Source organism: Silurus meridionalis, chromosome 22 (genome assembly GCF_014805685.1).
Source record: "Silurus meridionalis isolate SWU-2019-XX chromosome 22, ASM1480568v1, whole genome shotgun sequence".
In the NCBI taxonomy this organism is placed as follows: Eukaryota; Metazoa; Chordata; class Actinopteri; order Siluriformes; family Siluridae; genus Silurus; species Silurus meridionalis.
The window spans coordinates 15402222-15424652 of record NC_060905.1 but is presented as its reverse complement, the minus strand read 5'-3'; the positions used below and the strand labels follow the sequence as shown (position 1 = coordinate 15424652).

The 22431-nt window shown below is 35.2% G+C and overlaps 1 protein-coding gene across 1 annotated transcript in view; it reads right to left on the bottom strand.

Moving 5' to 3' along the window:
• Positions 1-22431, bottom strand: part of calcr (calcitonin receptor) — a 63868-nt gene that overhangs the window by 27043 nt on the left and 14394 nt on the right. Inside the window, exons 2-9 of the mRNA XM_046835326.1 lie at positions 7074-7137; positions 4359-4521; positions 3093-3200; positions 1529-1632; positions 1212-1374; positions 1006-1116; positions 712-824; positions 367-458 (exon numbers count right to left, since the gene is read on the bottom strand). Coding sequence (XP_046691282.1) covers positions 367-458; positions 712-824; positions 1006-1116; positions 1212-1374; positions 1529-1632; positions 3093-3200; positions 4359-4521; positions 7074-7118 — 899 coding nt within the window. The 5' untranslated portion in view covers positions 7119-7137. The remainder of the gene's footprint in view (positions 1-366; positions 459-711; positions 825-1005; positions 1117-1211; positions 1375-1528; positions 1633-3092; positions 3201-4358; positions 4522-7073; positions 7138-22431) is intronic.

Genomic DNA, 22431 nt, shown 5'->3' with positions numbered 1-22431 from the left:
AGAACCTATTTTACTTATACATTAGATCCCCCAGAAAAATAGAGGAACCCTATTTCTTTAACGCAGCTGGAAGCCAATAAAATCAAACGACAAAAAAAAAAAGCAGGAGAAACTTTGTTTGGTGATATTCTTTTATGAACATCATTACAGTGTAATTACTGCACATACTTTACTGCAGCATAGTTTATGACAGGTATTTAATCAAATGCACTTTATCTCTGCAATGTTATCCACTCGCAAATAATGATCTGACATGTGTTCAAACCCAAAATTGACTCCTTCACCATGAAACTGCCTGGCTAAAAAACCATGCTGTAGAAGACAGCTATGAACTAATGTATTCTGTAATACTGTGCCGATACTTACCTGAAGTAAAAGAATATTCCCAGAGAGATGAGGAGGGAGGCGATGGACAAAGCGTGACCCACGATTGCCATGTAGTACAAAATGTATGCGCTCTAAAAAATATATATAAACAACAGATTTAGAAAAAGTAAAACAGCTTTAGTCGACACAACACTGAACAACTTGCCATATTCCACTCCTTCATATTCACTGTCAAAGTCCTGCAGATGTACTCCTCACTATTAATAACCTGGAAATAAATGTGTTTTCTTCCATATGGTGTCTAAGTAAACTGTTCAGGCTGCTATTTTAATCTTCTTTGAATATTTCAATACTTACAAATAAGAGCAATGTCCTGATTTCTACCTTTAACTTGTCCTTAGTGTAGGCATTGCATATGGTGTAGTTGGACCATGTCCTGTTTGTCTCTGGGTGTAGAAACCAGTTCCCGGTCTCATCACAATATTTTAAGGCCTTTTCTAATAAAAAAAGAGAAATTGTTTGACATTTTTTTTGACCAAACTCAAAAACAGTTATTTTATGGTTTTATAATGTCCTTGAGAATTGACAAAAAAGAACCAGAATAGAAGTCATATAAAAACAAACAAAGATATTGTTTTTGGGAAACTGGGTATATATTATAACTGTACAGTCTTTTACCTGTGGGGTCAAAGTCAGGGAAGTAGTTAGGGCAGTTTTGAGATGTGTATATTCCTGCAGGTGTATCATCCCAACACAGCCACCCATCCCAAGTCCGGTTACAGTACAGACCTAAAGATGGAGCAGACTGTAAATGATGAGTAAATTGTCTGTCAATGTAAAAAACTCACATTATGGTTCTTCTAAAAGTAAGACTCGTCCACTACCTGACTTGTTATATGGTGGGTCTCTGTTCATTTTCTCAAAGCATTTATATTGACCATCAATGATTTTCTTCCTGGTCTCTGCTTTCTGAGCTTCCAGAGGACTGACCAGAGTTTCTGCTGTGGTATCAGCTTCTGGCTCCAGTTCACCATAAACAGACCCTTTCTGTAGAAATACCATTAGAAACAATCAACAGGATAGAATTGATTAAACTTCAGTTAGAGGAAACTGTAAGTAAATTGACTTCTTTTACTATGCAAGTGTTTTTTTTTAATGCAAAGTAAACGGTACTTGGCCAGACCAGAACTGCTGTAATTACCTTCAATTTGTCCTTTGAGATGCTGTGACACTGAGACCATGTATTATTTATTGGTGTGCCATGAGCCCAATTGGCAGATTCATCACAAAATTTGGTTATTTTTTCTGTGCAAGAGGAAAAAAACATAAAAAGCCATCACTTATGCTGCTGTAAGTGTGCCAGTGCTTTACCTTGAGATCAATCAGAGTATTAGCACAGTGTGGGACTGTAAATCACACTAAACCATGTACTGGTCTAGACTAGAACAGAAGACTGGCGCCATTTTAAATCACTTTAACAACCTCCTATTTTCATTCCAGTGTTCACATCTTGTTTGTTAATTCTTTATACAAAAGAATCCATTGCTACAAACATGTATCTGACTATGCATTGACATATTAACTGGAACTATGGTCTTTATGTAAATGACATACAAAGCAAAAAAGTGGTAGTAATAATTCATGGAAATATAAATACATTTTAAACAGTCATTCTAAAACCTAATTCACAATTTAATATTATAGACTTTCATATAACTGCTTAACAAACAGCACAATCCTGAGCTCCAATCAGGATATTTAACTGTTTATAATCTATAATTAGTTTCTTTACTCCTCTTGCTGGTATTTCAACTCGAATCATAAATGAGCTAAACACAGTGATAGTGAAATAAGTTTTATTTCTCTCTGTCATTTCTCTTACCCTGCTATAGCATCATCTAAAGTTACACTGTTACATAACTAGCTAGCTTGCTTAGTTTGACTAGCCACAAGACCTTGCTAATGTAAAATCAGACACGTGTTTGTACAGTGGCTCTATTTCATCTGAATAGATTATGTTTAATAGGTGTAATTATGACAGTTAAAATTCAGCAAATGCTCAAAAGATTTTTGCAACCAAGCTGTCTACTGGGATAAGAAACTTGTTAGCATGACCCTCAGTTTAACAAAATTAAGTGATGGACAAATGTGGATGTTCAGTGGAAAGATTATTAGCTGAATATTTTATGGCAATGCTATTTTCATGGTTTACACTTTTACACATTTTTGGCAAAGTTTGTTGCCAAATTTGATCAACTAAGAAATTCAAATAAAGGTAAAATAAACACCGGCAGGTCTTTTTAAAATATCAATTCTAAAAATAAATTGTGATTCTAGAAAAGTGTCCTACAAAATTAGTGGAGCTTTTATGGGATCTTCAAGGTCTTATTCCGCACAAGAACTGATACTCCCTGTCCCCAACACTCTGGAATGAGTGCTTTCAAATTGTCCTTCAGGTTTTTATTTGTGTGATTCTATTTAAAGAGAGAGATCAAGATGTTCTTGCACTGCTGTCTTCTATCCTCTAACAGCTAATAAATTGCTTTCTGGAGTTCCAAATAAAATCCAGAAAGCTTTCCCAGACACCTTTAGGGGGGAAAAAAACGTGACCTACAGATGTTTTGTTTTCAATTCATGTTAAAAGTGAAGGAAGAACATGCTGCAAATTAAATATCCGTTTGAGATATTTTTTGAGAGCTTTTTCCAATTACCTAAAGGTTCAAATAGCAAGGCAGGATGTGTGATAATAGCTTCCTGAGGCTTACCTGAGATGTCAAAGGTGGGGTAGTCTGGACAGTTCTGAGAAGCATAGGTCCCAGCAGGAGTTTCATCCCAGCACAGCCAGCCATCCCAAAAACGGCTACAATGGGAGGCTAGAAAGAAAGAAATGAGGAAAAAAAGATATAAAATAAAGCTGCTTTTCCTGAGGAGTAAATTTGAGCTTAAACCCAAGTTAATTCAAAATAAGAGATTTATTTGTCAGGTTGTACAAGCGTGGACAAATCACTTGATAGTGTGTCTGGAATATTAAAATTTAATTCATAGTTTACAGCAGTAGTTTGTTAAATAAGTAGCATAGCTGCTTCATGGCTCTAGGCTACTGTCTGTTTTGGAGTTTTGCATGGTCCATGGTCAACATGCAGGAGGTACTGGAGATGATTTATATATGGACATAACTGTAGGATTAAAAGTCATTCACCTGTATAAATCAATATATCTTTTAAAGTTCATATTTCAAAAATATACAATATTTTACAATGCTATATAAATGTTTTACAGCATGAAAATGTGCATTTTATTTCTAAAATTTCCAACCAATTGACTGTTTAATAGATAACTGAACTGACAATACAAATGTATTGTTTTCCTTTGGAGTGAATAATGCTTACAAATATTCCACATAAAACTTTTGACTGTAGCTTATATTGTCCTTATGCAAGAATAATAATCAGTAAAAAGATATTGAGTCAGGTTTTTCAATGCAAGGACAGAAAACTACAGTATAACATTGGTTCATAATGTTTTGAGTACAAGCACAAAATTATCATATACTTGTTATATACCTAGTTTGTATGTTAGTCTCTTATAAAGTTAATGGTTCACTAGTAATGTATTTTTTTTTTTTTTGCATAGAAATATCCAACTGATAAAGCTGTGAATGATTCTGTCAAACAAACAAAAAGAAAAGAAACACAGATGGTTTTTATTTACTTTTAATCTTACTTTCCTTTTGGTTAAACAACCAACACTGAGGTAAAAAAAATTCCTAAAGATGTCTAAAGTTAAAGATGTCTAAGTTAGGTTTGATTTCCTCGAACAGTAAACATTTTGGATAACCCTAGTGAAGCCTAATAATTTCAGTCTGCAATCGGAAGCCTTTATTGATGTAATTGCTGTTTCACTTTAGGAGAGTGTGTTGTTTCTGTACTATATATACTGGCTGGTTTTCCAATATTTCAGCATGTGAATGTGAAGGGTTTTCCAAGATACAAATGCAGTTAATTTAAGACATAAAATGTTTCCCATTCTACCTGTTTTATTGCGGATCCCATCCCTGCTCAACAGATCCAGACATTTATACTGAGATTCTGTCATGATCTGGCGCTCTACCTCCATCACCCCCATAGCAGGAGCGAGAGAAAAGTCTGTGGTTGGTTCAGCTTCAGGATCTGCTCCAGCCACAGTAGTTACCCACTGTAAAAAGAAATGCACTTTTAATAAACTTTATTAACATACAATGTCACACTGAATGCGCCCAACCATACCATGTCTTATTCTCTGCCCTAGAAAGAAACGATAACAAAAATAAATTATAGAATTGCTTCGGTATAATCAAAAATTCATTCCTTCACTTGTAATACTTTTAAATTTTCAATCTGCAGGCACTACCCATGAGCCAGTTCATACTTCAAAAGCATTTCAGACTGTGTAAAGCCTAGAGAAGTATGCTTGTGAAGATAGGAATGGCTTATAAATGCAGGAGCTCAGCTAGTGTCATCATTGTGTAGATTAAAGTGGTTTATATCAAGCCTGGGTTTTTTTTTTTAAAGCAAACAGATAATGTTCCTCCTGCAATACTTCAGATAGCATCTGAAGCGGTGGCATCTGGCATGAGTCATCACACTTGTAATTCTGAAGAATGATGAGAGGTAATTCAAAAGCAACCAGGTCGTATTCCTCATTACATGAAAATAAAAGTAAAAATATATAAAAATTAGAAAGAAAGTCCCCCTTTTCTCACAGCCCTTACGCCTGTAATGCTAAAAAAAAAAAAAAAAAAACACGTTTGAGAGTTCTGACATATGACGTACCATGTAGCAGTTTAGCAGCCGTACATATGATGTCACTCCAAACATTGAAGTAAATGACGTCATACATACGACCACCAGGCCACCACTCATGTTGGCTCAAAGAGCCACTTTTCCTCTCGTCAAAACTCGATTCCGAATACTAAATCACATCGCATCTACTCGATATGTTCCACTGCACACCTACACAGTGGAAAAACCAAGCTAAGCCTCAGCAACCAGACCACTTACCATTTTCTGTTTCTTTGACCAAAGAAAAAAAATCATTTTACCAACCATCCAAAATAACAATTATTTATAGTACACATTAACATTTCATCACATAATTCTTCATTATACACACCAGTTAATAAGTACAACCTTCATATGCAGTGGCTTTAAAGGTTCTAAAAGCAACAAGTTAACTGCCAAAACTCATAACTGAAATGTCATAACATTGCCAAGGCCACTTCTGAGCTAAACAGCAATTGGGCAGCTGTTCTTCTGTTAAATAATAACAAAATATTAAACCCGAAATACATTTGTGAAAAGCACAAGCGCACCATTTAGGGTGTTAATTTTTTGGGGGGAGGAATTGTGGGTGTTTCTATTTGTTTTTCCATTAGTCTGATTAAAACAAAGTTGAGGGGTATTTATGGCAGGTGAAGAGTGATGAGACCTGGGGTGCAGTCAACGTTCCAATTTATCCCAAAGGTGTTTGCTAGGGTTGAGGTCAAAACTCTATAGAAGGCTCAACATGATCTTCCAACTCAGCCCATATAAAGCATATCTTCAGTGAGTTGGCTTTGTGCACAGGGACATTGTCATGCTGGAACAGGTCTGGGTCTCCTAGTTCAAGTGAAGAGAATTGTTCCCAGCATTTAAAATGATCCTATACAATAGTGTTATTTCTTTGTTACTTTGGGGAACCACCAAACCAAACAAACCACATATTGGAGGAAAGGTCATGTCAAAATGCTTTTGTGCATATAATGTGTATGATGTGAGATAAAAAAAGATAGATAGATAGATAGATAGATAGATAGATAGATAGATAGATAGATAGATAGATAGATAGATAGATAGATAGATAGATAGATAGATAGATAGACAGATAGCAGTAAATAATGGTGACAGACCCATTAAGTGCACCTGACTAACACACAGGACTGTGTAAAAGGACTGTGAACAAGTATGAAAGAGGAGAAGTGGGTGAGGAAATGCACTTGACATTTTGGGCGAGTGCTTTTCCTCTTGCCAGACCACTCTATGCCACTGTCACACTGTAAAAGAACTGATTATATCTGGAGGGTTTTGCATGTTCCATAGGAAACGTGCCTGTTTTAGCACTGACACTGAGCAGCACACTGGAGAATTTGTACCATAAGTGATTTATCTTTATCATTTCTTAGGGGGAATCATATCATATTTCTGAACAAATTGAAGCAATTAGCATTTGATGGAGTACTGAAATACATCAAATTAATTTTTTTCTAGAGAGCTTTCAAGCTGAAAATGTCATTTTTCAACATTTTGCAACATTACAGCATTTTACTAGGAATTTCCTGCTATTATGGGACTCTTTTTGTATCAGTATTCTACCATATTATAGTATATTCCTAAAGTGTGATAGTTTATTTAGTTTATAATTGTTAACCATTATTTTTTTAATTGGTCCTATTTCTAAAATGCATCCTACTAATTTTAACAAATTTACTGTCATGAAAATTTGTTTATAAAAATAAAAAATGCATAACAATGCAATAACAATGCAATGCAATAACAAGTGCAATGTGGTTGGATTTCGTACAAAAAATGTTGCATAAAAAGCTATAGATTCGAATCCCAATCCTGAAGCCTAACCTCTGTTAGACACCTCTTTTGATGCAACCTAAGCCATGCAAATAGATATAAAAGTGCAATTCTAACAAACTATAAAAAATGTTCTTCTATACTTACCAACACAACCGACATTAATATCCAGTAGACACTTTTCCAACCCATGCTCTGAGATTTTATCTGTCTAAAAAGACAAAAAGAAAAATAAGAAAAGTGTTTGACAGATATTAGGTCCAGGCTTACATAAGATTCACTGTTTGATTTATTTTCAAGCAACTGTTTGTGTGGAATTGTGCATGTTCTTCTCATTTCCTCTGGGTTCTTCAGTTTTCACCCACCTTCCAAAACCATGCTGGTAGGTAGATTAGTTACACCAAATTGCCCCTAGGTGTAAATGAGTATGTAAATGTACTTATGATACCTGTCATTTGACTGCCACCACATTCATGTCTCATGCCCAGGGCTCACTAGGCTTTGAATACACCACCCTGACCAAGATAAAGTGGTTACTGAAGATGCATAAATAAATAAGACAATTAAACTATCAAGACTGTGTTAACAGCATGATGTATATTTGGCTTTTCTCAGGCACTTGGCTTCCTGTCAAACTGCCTTTCCCAATGGATCTTCTTAGTCACACCTTGTAAATCCACTTTTTTTTCGTGAGATAATTACTCTGCCGTGTAACCAGACTGCCTCAGTGCGTGTTTGCTTTCAGCACCTCAGCGGGTAGCCCTGCTGATGGACACCATCCAGAATGCTTCTGGATCCACTCTGCCATCTGATACTGCTTTTAATTCGACAACAGCCAGAGGTCTTACTCCCTTCCTTAGTTGGGCTGGGAAGAAATTTGTATTACTGTAATTCATCTTTACACTCACAACCTTTAGTATTGATACTTCTTATTAACTTTTGTGCTGAAACCCGCACTGCGGATGCAATTACGGCTACCATGTACCAATAATATTACAGTTTGACATAGTACAGATGCCATATGTACAGTGAAACTGGATTCTCTGCAGTCTACTCTCCGAAGTGCTTTCTGTAATTCATACAGCAAGATTTTACGCTTCAGTTTACTGACAAAGCAAATAATTGTGATAAAATGTTTGTTCAACTTAATAGATCAGGGATTGAGCATGTTGTGGGTCTTATAATATATACCATTGATGGGCCATGCATTTCACATCTAGGTCTTCAGTTGTGATCTTCCTACCTGAATAAATCCACCTCTTAATACATTTATGACACTTCAGCTGTAGAAAACATCGATATTATAGAGAAACGCAGTATAACAGAGAGCTGCATCACAGACAAGAATGCATTGAGAATGAATGTCATTACTAAAGCAAGAAACCCAATAAATACAATTTAAAAGTCTCCTTTCAATGTAGCCACAGCTGCACTGCCCAATAACATCATCTCTAGCAAAAGCATCAATATTAACCTCATAAAATGGCCACTGGTTTTCCATGTGCATTACAATTTTCCTGGGAATTTGAAATAAAGGCGAATCGTTAGTTTTTTCGTATAATATAGGAAAGAAAAGTATGAATGCTGAATGAAAAAGCATAAAAATTGTTTTTAACTGCTTTGGAATACTTTTCCTCATGACTTCAGTTTCCGTTTGTCTTGTAAATGCCCTCGTAAGTCTATCCACATCCAAATAAATTTTATCTCCACTGTTAGCCATTGTGGAATAAAAAAAAAACAGCTATTAATTGCACACAAATATATTTTAGCTTGTGTGGTTTGCTACATATGTGGGTTGCCAGCTCTGCCTAGGGCGCTCTCTGACCATCCAATCAAAAGACGTGAAAATGCTGAAATTATTGGATGCCTTCTAGAGGGTCTCAGAGTGGCCAAAATTGCAAGTTGATTGGTTAAAGCAACAATTTTAAGCAGTACTTACATCAAAATAGCCCGCACTGCTGACTCTACAGGGCTTACAGCAGATAGATACCTTTGACTTACATGTGATGTGACGGCTAAAAACGGATAGAAATGCTTTGAAATGAAGAGAAAAAACTATTGGGAATTTAAATACGTACAAGTTTAAGCCAGCAGGAAAGGACTTGCTGGAACTTTGTCAATTTCTTTGCAGGTTTTTACCCTGAAAATTGTTCAAATTCTAAACTAACTTTTAGCCATAATGAAGAATCCTCAGCAACTGCAGTAGGTCACTTTTTGATGAAGCAGTGAAGCTCTGTCAGTGACTGACTGATTCACCTGTGCTGCAGGTCATTTATACTTAAAGCTGTACCTAAAGGCACAAACAGCTACACTATATAATGAGTCGATTTCCTGCCAGGACAGCACCAACCTCTAACCAGCTGTACCATTGTAGCAATACTAATCAGCAATAGCATTGGGTAGGAAAAACGACTTTATTGTTTGGCATAACTTGGTGCAGACTCTCATGTGCATTTTCTGAACATTTGGGACTTGTATTATTGTATTATTTATTCATTGTGCCCATTCAAACCCAGTATTGGAAGCCAGTTCATTTCTGGGTATCACACAATCTGCTCTATGGAGGTGGGAGGTAAATGGGGAACCAGGAACAAATCCAGAAAGACATGTTAGAACAGCCAAAAAAGAAAACACACAGATGGTAACCTGAGCTCTTAGTCGACCCCAGTGCTCTGCAACTGTGAGGAGTAATGCTACCAACTTTACCACCATGACACACTATTTTCTTTTTTTTTTTTGTTCATCTTGGAATTAGTTTTTTGTAAGAATTTTTTTTTAAATAAAAACAAAGATTAGTTTTTTCAATCTCATTAGAATGCAAACCTTTTTGTGTAGCTGCTGAAGATAAATGAAGCACTGGGAAAGTAGAAGACCTTAATTGGCTCTAACTTTTTAATGTTTTCCTCTCTACCGTTCTGTATTCTTTAAAATACGCATTATACATTTTTCTAACAAAAAACTGCAGTCTAGGTCAGCACTGTAAACTGCATTGACTCTACAAACAAAGACATATAATCTGCTGATAAAAGATCCAGTCAGACAGTCTGATCTACTGAGTCTTTTGTGTTTAGTGCTGCAGCATTGCTATTGTTTTGCCAGCTGAGGACTTGCTGCTCCTTTTCATTTCTGAGATCGTAACTAAAGGAAGAGAAACGACAGCGCAGCTCACGTCGTTATCATCTCTCATTTGTGAAAATGTGGCGTAAGTGAATTGCCAGTCATTAAAGTCAACTGTAATGGAATGCCTAGGATGCACAATGGCACAAAGCAAAAACAGCAGACATTATTTAGAGATGAAGACATCCAGCTTAGTGTGATTCATCCCCTCAAAGGTCAAAGAAGCATGATGGAGATGACAATAAAAACAGCACACTCGTTACATTGAGTCGTGGTTTAAGCCCTGCAGTTTTTCTTTGTGGCCCAGCATTAAAGCTTGCTACAGTAGGTGATTCATCTGGCATATGCGTGTTTAGCTCGATATTTCAGTTTTCTCTTTTCCATTTTATACCCTGAGGCAATTGCCCCATCTGAAAAAAGCACCATTATGGTTGGTTAAGAGTGTTTGGGTGCACGAAAATTCTCCATCCATTAGAGCTGCTGTCAGCAATCCAAAAAAAGAAAGTATAGCACCTGTACAGCAAAGAGCCATTAACCAGCTTTAATAGGTATGACATGTATATGGCCCAAAAATGGACCAAAGCATTCTCAACAAGTAGATGGGAAAAATGCATTCAATAGACTGTCCATAATTTAGCATCCCAATTACAACGCGTTACTGACATATGCCGCACTCTCTCTTGCAGCAAAGCTATGTGTAAGGGCTTGCTGCTTGATGTTTTAACAGCATTTAGTGCCTTTCCAGCTCAGCATCAACATTTATAATGGGACTGCGAGTTGAGTTGTCACTTTTGGACAATCAAATATTTTTCTCAGATGACATAAAGTGATAAAGTTAATCAGAGATGAAAAGAACTGATGATTGACTGTTGAAGCCTTCGGATGGCAGCATGAAGAATCTGAAGATCCCACTCCTCGTACTATTTCGAGCCCAGAATATGACAAGTGATAGATGAGGTGTGACGTTTTTCCATTAAAAAAATGCTTGTTGGCTAGTCGTTGCTTCGTCCAAGATGTGTTCTGCCGAAACGAAGAAACCCGTCTGGAAGCAATACCACATAGATTAAGAATTGTATAGAATTGTCCAGATGAAATCTCTAGATCCATTGTTTAATGATGTGCTGTAATGATGTCTTGAGGCTGCCCCCACCACACACACACACACACACACACACACACACACACACACACACACACACACACACACACACACACACATTGCAATTGTGCACTTTCAGACCTCGCTCTATTAGAGCATGTCAGTTTCATTTAAAGTTATAAGGAATTCTAACACCAAGCTGCTCAGCATCCCATGTGATTCACTGTGGATTTTCTCAGCTTTATTATATGATGACAGATACTGTTTCACAAGAAGGTTCAGAGAGCCAGGGTGATGCTGAGAAGAAGCAATGCTGCATCATTGCTGTTGTCAGGAGAGCCTTCAAGTGAAGATGTTCACAGTCTGGCCGATGACATTTTGTGTTGGTTTGGCTCAGTTTTCTGCCACATTGTATCTAATGCTAAAATGTTAGGCTTGCCAGTGAAAATTAGAGTCCATGTACATCTAGATCAGATGCACATTTTGCACATTTTGTTTCCATTTTTAATGATGCTATGCATCATGAACAGCCATCTCTTCAAGGGTGGCAAGGCTCTGGCTCCACCACAGAACAACCACGTTAAGCATTTACTTTGTGCCACTAACAGAAATTTTTTTCAGACATCAAACTGGCATCTCAGTTATTTCACAAGGTTTATGTCGTCAAGGAATATTCATCATGTTGTTCAGGATTCAAGAAATGAAAACCTGATCGACCGCTCAGAAATTGTATTAAGTAAAGCTAAAAGAATGAAATATAAAAGAATATGGAAAAAAAAAGAATATGAGAAGATTCTAGTAAATAAATGAAAATATATATATATAAAGATATGGTGGGCGGACCGACCAGAATGGCATCCGAACGCAGCAGCGTCAACTTGGTAATATTGTCTCTCTGCCTGCAGTGTGTAGACCTTTCATTATTTGAAAACATTTAATACATCATGAAACGAAAAATACAACAAAGGACAATCAGAACTGTTGAGCAGCCAGAATCCTGTATCAGACATATGTGGCAACATTCCTCTCCTAAAACTTCAGCCACTGATCCCCTCAGTTCCTAGATGTATACGGACAGAAGACGTGATGCTACACAGTGGCAAACAGGGCCCTGTCCCAACTTTTTTGAGACGTGTTGTAGCTATCAAATATAGAATAACCTTATTTTTTCCTTTCAATTGTATATATTCTCAGTTTAAACATTTGAAATGTTTGAAATCATTGAATTCTGTTTTATTTACATTTTATAGTGTCCCAACTTTTTTGGAATTGGGGCTGTAGATACAGACATGTACAGCATTATGAGTGGTTTGGACCATAGAATTTATGCGTCACGAATGTGCTTTTTGTATATCCCATTCCACATTTTGTCTCCATTTGCTTTTATAATAAATTCCACTCTCCTGGGAAGATGTCCCACTAGATTTGGAGTGTGGCTTTAAAGATTTGTCCTCATTTAACCATAAGGGCGTTGGGGTGGAGGCCTGGGGTGCAGTCAGCATTCCAATTCACTTAAAATGTGTTCAAAATGGTTAGAGTCAAAGCTCAATAGCAGGATTAAGATCCTCCACTCTAACCCATGCAAACCATATCTTCATGGAGCTGGCTTTGTAAATAGATTATACTCTTATACTGGAACAGGTTTGAGTCTGCTAGTTAAAGTGAAGGGAAAATGTAATGCTACCAAATCCAAAAAAAAGAAACATCCTATGCAAATGTGTGCCTTCAATTTTATGGTAACAATTTTGGGAAGAACCACATATTGGCCCAACAAAAGTCAGGTGTCCCAATACTTTGTCTATAAAGTGGACATTAGCTCATGAGACTAATCAATACCAAACCTTTGCTAGATTTTATTGTTTGTGAATTCATCTGGTGTATGTTGCCGTTTGAAAAAATAAAAGCCACAACAGCTGCAATTAATTCAATATAATACCTTATTTTAATTTAGTTCATGTTAATTAAAATGTACTTTATATGCCAGGATTAAATGATGGTGATGAATGATTGAAAAAAAAAAAGTGCACTTCATGACAAATTCCTATTTCATCAAAAATGCACTGTTCAGTTGATAAAAAGCAAAACAAGAAATAGATATAAAGACCATAAAGCAAGACATACTCCTATATGATCTTAAAGAAGTCAGCACTGTTTGATACATTAAATATGGTGTCATAGGGGTCTGAGAGCAAAACTCTTCTCTACTGATGATGTGAAAAAGCATCAGAGTGACTTCTAAAATGATCACAGTCTGCTAAATGCCTGAAATTGTGTTTCACCCTGTGGTACTCTAAGAACTCAAAGCTAAAACAACTCTAAAACAACTCAGCAAATAAGTGTTACAAATTTGTATGTTTCTAACTGTCCCAGTTAATCATCATCCCAAATTCAGTGTGGAATGGAAAAGAATGGAATGATATAAAAAAAAAGTATGTTTTGATATTATTAAATGTAAAAACATTGAAAATATAATTTAAAAAACGTCTGCAAGCAACTGAATGTTATGATATTTTTTTTAATTATACTGTATTTATTGGATGATCATCTACCATACACATGAAATAACTGTGATACCAAGGTTAAAACATATTTATCACATTTTATACATTTAAAAATATATTTAATAATGTAATAATCCTAATTATATATTTAATGTAAATAAGTGAATTTGGTATTTTTCAATGTGGACTTATTTTACTTGTCTTTCCGAACGTTTCTTTGGGTTTTCTGCTCTTTGTTGTAGATATTGTCCTGTAGATTGTAGATTCTGTTGTAGATTCTTTCATTATTATATTTCTTGGTGTTTCTTTGGTTGTGCCTAAGCAATCATGGTCCTATTGTTTTAAATAATAAATAATTATATCTTTTTGTGCCATTCTCTAGGACAGGAAAGGGAATGATGTTTTCCCAGTTTCAGTGGGTTTACATTAACATATTTATCTTTAATTTCGTTGTTACATTTAAAAATTAACACATAAAAAATGTGTGAAAATAAAATTAATAAAAACGCCATATGGTGTAATATAATTCAAAACAGTATATCTAACAGTGATATCATTCAAAACACTGTCTGTGTATGAGCTAATCCCAAAATCACTGCATACCCCACTTTATTACATTACAGATCAAACTGCACAGCATTCAGAACCTTAAAGTTTATCTCAGCTGGATGGTACGAATTATCCTGGTGATTACCCGTCTGAGTCATTGCGTGCTTACCCTTGAGCGAACCTTTATACAAATGTGCGATTTCACTTAACCTGAAACTCTGCACCTCACCGCCATTCGCTTCTGTCTTAAGCATCTTCTCTCAATGTCTGATTCATTGACCCGTACTTCCGTTCTGAGCTGAGCCTTCTGTCGTGACGAGTCACATTTACACCTAATCCATCATCAGTCCAGCTCTGAGTCAGCCAAGTGCCACATGGGCTCGAGCTTTTCGGCTCAATTCATACAGACGCATGCAGTCCGCAGCAGATCAAGGACACTTATCCCAGGAATTAAAGCAACTGAATAAAGAGGGGGAAACGACACGTGTCAGTTGTTGAATAGGAAACGTCTTGATTATGATCGGTATTTAGTGCTTATGGGGCAGAATGATAACAGTTTATTAAATATAAAATAAAATACTTTAACAAGGACAATCACAGATACCTGTTCTTCATTGTTTTAGTAAAATAGTGAAGGTTTTATCATAATCAATCATCTATCGTCTATCAGGGGTCGCCACAGCAGATCATCCGTCTCCATACCCCCTCTGTTTTCTACATCTGCCTCTTTCAACCCAACTACTTGCATGTCTTCCCTCACCACATCCATAAACCTCTTTTTTGGCCATCCTTTTTTCCTCCTTCCTGGTGGCTCCATTCTCAGCATTCCCCTACTGATATACCCCATATCCCTCCTCTGCACATGTCCAAACCATCTCAATCTCGCCTCCCTCACCTTCTCTTCAAAACATCCTACATGTGCTGTCCCTCTAATAAACTCATTTCTAAATCAATCGTCTATCTATTTGTGTAAAAATGTATATATCAGGGCGCCGAATAAGCCCAAGATAACAAAAGCTTCTTTGTGCCAAAGATTTTCGATCACAGAATTATACCAGTTTACACCACACATTGTATATGATACATATTTTAAAGTGTTAATGTATCAATCCCCAATCAATTTAAAATAAATATAATAAGATATATAAGTATATATGACATGTATTTTAATAAATGTTCATAATTTAAGTAAACATAAATGCTACACTTGTGGCATTGTTAAGATCTAAACTCATGACCTGTCACATACACTTTGTATTTGGCAATGCAATTTGAACTGCTCTAATTTTCAGCTAGGTTACATAGTGAGATTTACAATAATGTTTGCTAACATTAGAGAGATTTGTTAGTTTACCATAGCAATGCTTTTCTCGCATTACTTGGTTTACTTGGTTTTCTACTTCAATTATTTTTACTATAGCAATTAAATAGATATTAAAAATCACAAGTATTATTTACTAGCCTTAAATATCCAGGCAAAATGATCTACATATAAACATGCAAATTTTACTTACAAATGCTCTGAATGTGCTTATTTGCACTTTAACTTTGACTTTTAGTCATATCAATAGCAAGATGTCTTGATGTCCTAATGATGTATTTTTACAATTTTGAAGAAGTAGAATCATAAAGACACTGTTCCTTCCTCACTTAACTTTCTATTCAGTGCTCTACTTTACATATTAAGATATTTTCTCAGTATAAACGGTATACACTGATACCAGTAGAAACTTCACAAACTGCCTTCCTATATTATATTTCTGTTCCTTTGGGAGAGAATAATGCTTGTAATAAGTCAATGTAATTGATCAAGTAAATCCAGGGTTTTACTGAGAGGAGCTTAAAATTGGATGCTTTTATTGCACTGTGCAATTTCAGCTATTAAATTTGTCTTCTGTATTTTCTAGTTTCAAATTCTTTTCATGAATAGTGCATTTTTGTCCAAGATTTAAATAGGCAAAGGTTTTAAAGATACATGGATTACAGATGATGCTCAAAGTTTACTGATCTTTGCCTTACATCATGAAAAATCAAGATATTTATATGGGTTTGTAGAGAAATTATACCACTTAGTAATCGCAGGCAACAACTCAAATGGTCAAAAAAGGCATGCAAATATTTAAGTAGATAAGTGAATATTTTTCAATGTGGACATATCCACTTTTCTCTGGGTTTTCTGTTATTTGTTGTAGATATTTTTCTCTATTATATTTGTATCTCTTTTCTATTATATCTTTTTTGTTGTGCTTTTGTATTCATGCTTCTCTTGTTGTAAATAATATCTTTGTCATTGTTGGTACATCTCTTTGTGCAATACCCTAGCACAGAAATGTGATTGATATTTTCCCAATTTCCCTGACTCATAATTGGATTTCTCACTAAAATTGCTTCTGAGTGTTCAAATTTTTTTCATGATCTTTTAGTGCCTTTGGGTGTTACACTCTGTCATCTATTTACAGATGCATTGTATTATTGCTATTGAGACTATAGTGCAAAACTTTCCAAAAAACCCTCTCTAAACCATCCAGAGCCAAAAAAATTAGCATGTTTTATTTTTCCACCAAAATAAGAGCACTGATGGTGTCAAGTATAGATTCCACCATTTTAAATCTTGAGTTCCTGTCAAATTAAGCCCACTCTCACACTGACACAATGGACTATTCAGCTGCAGTTCATATATATATATTGTTCAGTTGTTCCTTCTGCTGCTCTAAATAATACCAAGTTTGAGAAGATTTTGAGACCAGACAGAGTGTCAGAGTGTCAGAGTGCTCCATCAAGTTCACCAATCAGATCAGGTCCTGTGCACCTCCTGGTATGTAGCCAATTTGGTGTTATGAAGCACATGCACATAAAGCACAATCTAACCATTGATCTGTATTCATGTTACATGTACACAAACTTGAAAACAATGCAGCAGGTGGACGAACACACTTGTGGTACAATGGCAATTGTTAAATCTGTTTCTATATGTTTAGTGCTCCAAATATTTATATATGTATCAGGGGTTCGATTTGGATTTCTTAATTTACACATTACATTGTAAATAGAGATGTTCATCTATCGCTTTCTTGTTTGGTTTTTGTGTACTAGCCTGCAATATTTAATACATTAATTTAAAAGTGTTTTTTTACTTCTCGCATGTAATTTACAGCACAGCAAAAATCTCTCATATACCATCAATATTAAGAATTTGGGGATAAAACACAGGGTCAGCCACCACACAGAACCCCTCGAGTACAGTGTTAAGGGTCTTGCTCAAGGGCCCAAGTGTGACAGCTTGGCAATACTGGGGCTTGAACTCCTGATCTTCTGATTAGTATACAATATATATATATATATTCTAATATAAACCACTGCTGTTACACACTGATCACATTTATGGAATCCTTGAAGAATCATACTTGACCACTTGCTAGCATGAAAGCAAAAATATTATTTACATGTGTTTGTTTAACACATCAGTTCATACTGAATAATATATTGGCGTGGGGGCTTCAGTCATATATATGATGCTGCTTAAACTTTATGCTCTCTGCTCTATTCAAAAGCAGAAGCACTGTGTCCAGATTAATCTGCTCACTTCCTGCCAAATGCCCTCTATTTATATATATATGCCCTCTACTGTATATATATATATATATATATATATATATATATATATATATATATATATATATATATATATATATATATATACAGTATATAAAACCATCCAGCATTAAGAAATATCAGAAGGCTTGTTTAGAACCTTCAGTTTTGAGTCATACATGCTTTTAGAAAGTAATTTGGAAAAATAAACAGTTTTTCGACTCCACAGGCTTCTGTGACACAATGCATTAATGTTTCTCCGCACTGTGCTGCAAAAATATATTTCACTTTTGAAAGAACAAAGTTGTTCAAGAGGGTTGACGAGTTTTTCATTCAAGTTGATTGAACACGATTCTCATCAAAAGTGCTCATGCATACCGCATCTAAAAACAATTTTCATAAAGGCCATATCTGTAATGAACTCTCAACATTTTCATTAGGTGTGATAAAGGCGTATTACACATTTCTTGCTTACAAACATTACCTGTGAATATACAATTCACTGAATAGCAACCTTCGTTATGCGTAATTAATTCTTAATGTATAACATTATGTGTAATAGTTGTAATAAAAAAGCATATGCTTAATGCTTGCTATGATTCATGGATTATAATATAATAAATAATATAAAAATAATATTATTATTCATTAACTGCACACTGAAACTCACTGGTTTATCCCTCAATAATAGAAACTAGCAGCCTAAAAGTATGGAAGTCCTAAGAGGCCACGACTTAATTTGTTTGTGATCTCGACATAAAAGTAGTTTTCTTATTATCTCCCGATTTTAACGTTAAAGCGAGTTTTCTCTTATCATAATTGTAAATATTTTTGGTGTATATCATGGATTATGCATTGTTGTCTTATCATAAAACCTCTATCATAAAGTTGCTAATTTCCTGCAGAAAATATGTACTTTATTTTCTCCATCGAGAGAGAGGCGTGTCCCAGAGGAGAACCTGACAAAAATAAAGGAAGGTAAGGTAGACCTTATGTTAAGATTTATGTCATGGTAAAAAATGAAGTCATGATAACAGGACAAACACTTGTAAAATTAAGTCACGATCATTAAAAAACAAGGAAGAAAAAATATTATGGACTTAGGACTGTACAAAAGTACTACTTGTAAAATGTTATAATTAGGCTATACCTAGTATCATGTGTCTGTCAATAATCTGATCTCATATGACAATATGACAATTATTTATTGCCAATGCAGATTCAAATCAAAAGTGTGCTGCTGCTTTGTCCACTGACGGGAGTTTATACACAATGGCAGCTGAAACACGTCCATTGTTAATGGACTGAGATCTTGATATGATGCTTGAGGTAACACTTGACACAGCCCTTGACTTGATGCTTGAGGCATCCAGGTAAATTCAGGGTTAAGCGAATCCTGGCTACAGACAGGAAACTGCTACTACACTGTGTGCTGAATAGTGATAATATTATAAACTGCACATATGTAAAAACAGATAGAGCAGAATACATGTTATCGCGTATAAATGAGCTATTTAAATGTGATGTACATTTAATTCACATAAAGTTTGAAAATCCCTCTAATCAAATAAACCTATTTGTTCTATGTTTCACACACCAAGGATTAGCTAGCTGTCAGATATGTTCAGATAATATTTTTTGAAAAATGTTGTCATTTTTTTTAGCTTTGAAGTGAGTAAAAAGCTGATTAGATGCAAATGCTTCAGGAAAGGCCTTAGTTTCTTTGAAAGATGTGACCATTTGCCAGATTTCCGTTTTGATTTGGTGTTCGACAGTGATTTATCTTCGTAGTTTTCTCCCTATCTGCATCCAGTAGTATTTGCAAATGGATGATGTTGTTTTGCTAGCAAGTCACTATCCATTTTTCATTTGCAGCTGCTGATTTCTACATGTAATGATGAAAGTGGACTTTCATTTAAAACTAAACCTTCAGTCATGGTACCTGTTTTTAAAAATAGCTATAAGCGGAGAAAACGTAGTCCTATTTGCTACTGAATCATACTGATTCAGTAGCTCATACTGAGATGCAGCTATATGTAAGGTGAGTGGAGTATATATCATTCGATTATGTAGAGCAAGAATATCTTTCTGCAGAAAAAGAAAGGAATTTCTACAAATAGCCTCGTTTTTTATGAGACCAGACAGAAATCCAATGTAAGCCTGCTAATAAATTTTACATGGGCCTTGTTTTGGTAGTCCTTGGAGGCAAATACTAAATAAATGTGCCTTATAGAGGCATCTGAAAAGGTAAAATAGTGATGGCTTTGTGATTGATTAATGTAAAAAACTTGAGAATGATAAATCATACATGTGGGTAAATAATTTTCGGCACTCAAATAAGGGAAAACCATGCACTAGAAACTCATTTGAAAAAAGTTCTGCTAATATAACAATGCTTAATGCATAAGAAATTTAAATAATCGTTTTTTGTTTAATTCGCTTTTTACTATTAATTTTATTTTTTAAGATACATGACAGGTTTTTATTAGATAGAAAAAGTTTGTGGGTTTTTTGTTTGCCTAATATAACGCAGTTTGCACATTTCAAGTCAAGTCAAGTCAAGTGGCTTTTATTGTCATTTTTACTATACACAGTGGTACACAGTACACAGTAAAAACGAAACAACGTTCCTCCGGAACCCTGGTGCTACACTAAACAACAGAACAACATGAAGTGCATCGAGTGCAGCCTGGTGCAAACAGTGCAAACAAAAGAACAGTACAGACAGACAACACAAGACAAGACAAAAGACAAAAAACAAGTATAGCGCCGACTAGTAGACCTACTGTATACTTACATATACAGTACTGTGTGAGGTGAATGTAAAAACTCTGCACGACTAAATCCTGACTTAATGTTGTTTGTGACTTTCACTTTAATCTCACAAAAGAATAGCTGCATTAGTCCATTTGTTATGAAAACAGACAGACAGAGCTGTCAGACATGTGCAGCACAGCCAAGGGGACGTTTAGTTTGACAGTCACCATCTAGGCGGAATGAAGAATGTGCTGGCAGGGCTCTTGAGGAACAAAACAGTGTTCGGCTGCCTCTCATGCATCAGCTCACTTGCAGTGCATTTAATGCTTGGCTGAAGCTGTTCATTCCAGCTCAACCTCTCAGCTGGCCCATTCCACTCTTTCAACCCTTTACACACAATGAGTCTAATCACGCTATCACTGTACAGTACGTGAGGAAGGCTTGGAAGTACATTTTTCTGTATTGAATTTTCAAAAAGTGGAAGAATCCCTGAATAAAATCAGTCCAACAACAGCAGGGGATTCCAACTAACCTTTTATATCAGCGAGGTGCTGAGATACCTCGTATGTCATTCCTAAAACTTTTCTAACTAAATAAATGAATAGATCAATGTTTAAAGTAAGGGATAAAGCTAGCCTGGACATGTAATTGACATGTAACGGAAGTCTTAGTTTGATCTATTACAGTATCACAGTATGATCTATCACAATGTATAACAAGATTAAATTTTTTTGCCAAAGCCATGCTCTTTAATAATTAGTCAGCATCTCCGACCAATCAAAATTAAGCATTCGAGCATTGATTCGATTCGAGCATTAATATAATTGAATTAAAAGTTAAAACTTTTCATTATATATATATATATATATATATATATATATATATATATATATATATATATATATATGCTTTTATACACAAGTATTTACTACACTAGTTGCTAGTTGCAACAGAGTTAGAGAACTAGCTTTTTACATAACTGCATTATCAGCAGACACTGCTGCTGTTATTGAGCTTGGAGGAATTAATTTAGCAAAGTCAGCTAACAGTGAAGCAAAAAATGTCTGCATGAAACTGTGTGGTAGTCACAAGTCAAAATAAAACTCAATCTACTCGTTTAATTTTATAGTAATTTGCTACAAAAATATTACGGCAAAAATGTTTCTACGCAAGCATGATGTTGCAAAGTAAAAACAATAGCGATTTGTGATTCCAAATCTATTAAAAAGATTTTTAGACCTTTACTTCTGAACCAAGATGCTGATGTCCTTATCTGCTGTAAAAACAATCCAGCTAAAAATAACTGCACGCCAGGAAGTCATACAAAGAATATCTTTAACAGAGTCAGTCCATCATTATGGGAAAAACATAAATGTGCAAGAAGTACATTCTAAAGGTATTTTGGTCAGCAAAAGGCTTGATAGATACTTCCATATAATAGTTTTGTTTGTGTTTTTTTAATGCACAGTGTGCAAGTATTATTAAAAAAACATCCATAGGAGAAAAAAAAACATCTATAGAAATGATAGTATTGGTAGTAATACTGATTGTATCAGTGATGGTAGTAGCAGAAGTGGTAGTAGTTTGTTTGTTTGTTTGTTTGTTTGTTTGTTTGTATAGCACTTTTAACAATTGACAGGTTATAAAATATGAATTTAATTCAATTCAGTTCAATAAAAAAATTATTTTAGTAGTGATTTTAGTCATGATAGTAATAATGGTAGAAGTAGTTATTAGTAGTAGTGGTAGTATTTTGGTCAGCAAAAAGCTCCATAAATCTCATATACTAGTTTCATTTGTGTTTTTTTTTTTAATGCACAGACAGCCAGTATTACAATAAAATTAAAAAAATCCAGACTCTTGACATATTTTAACCTCAATGTTAAGGATT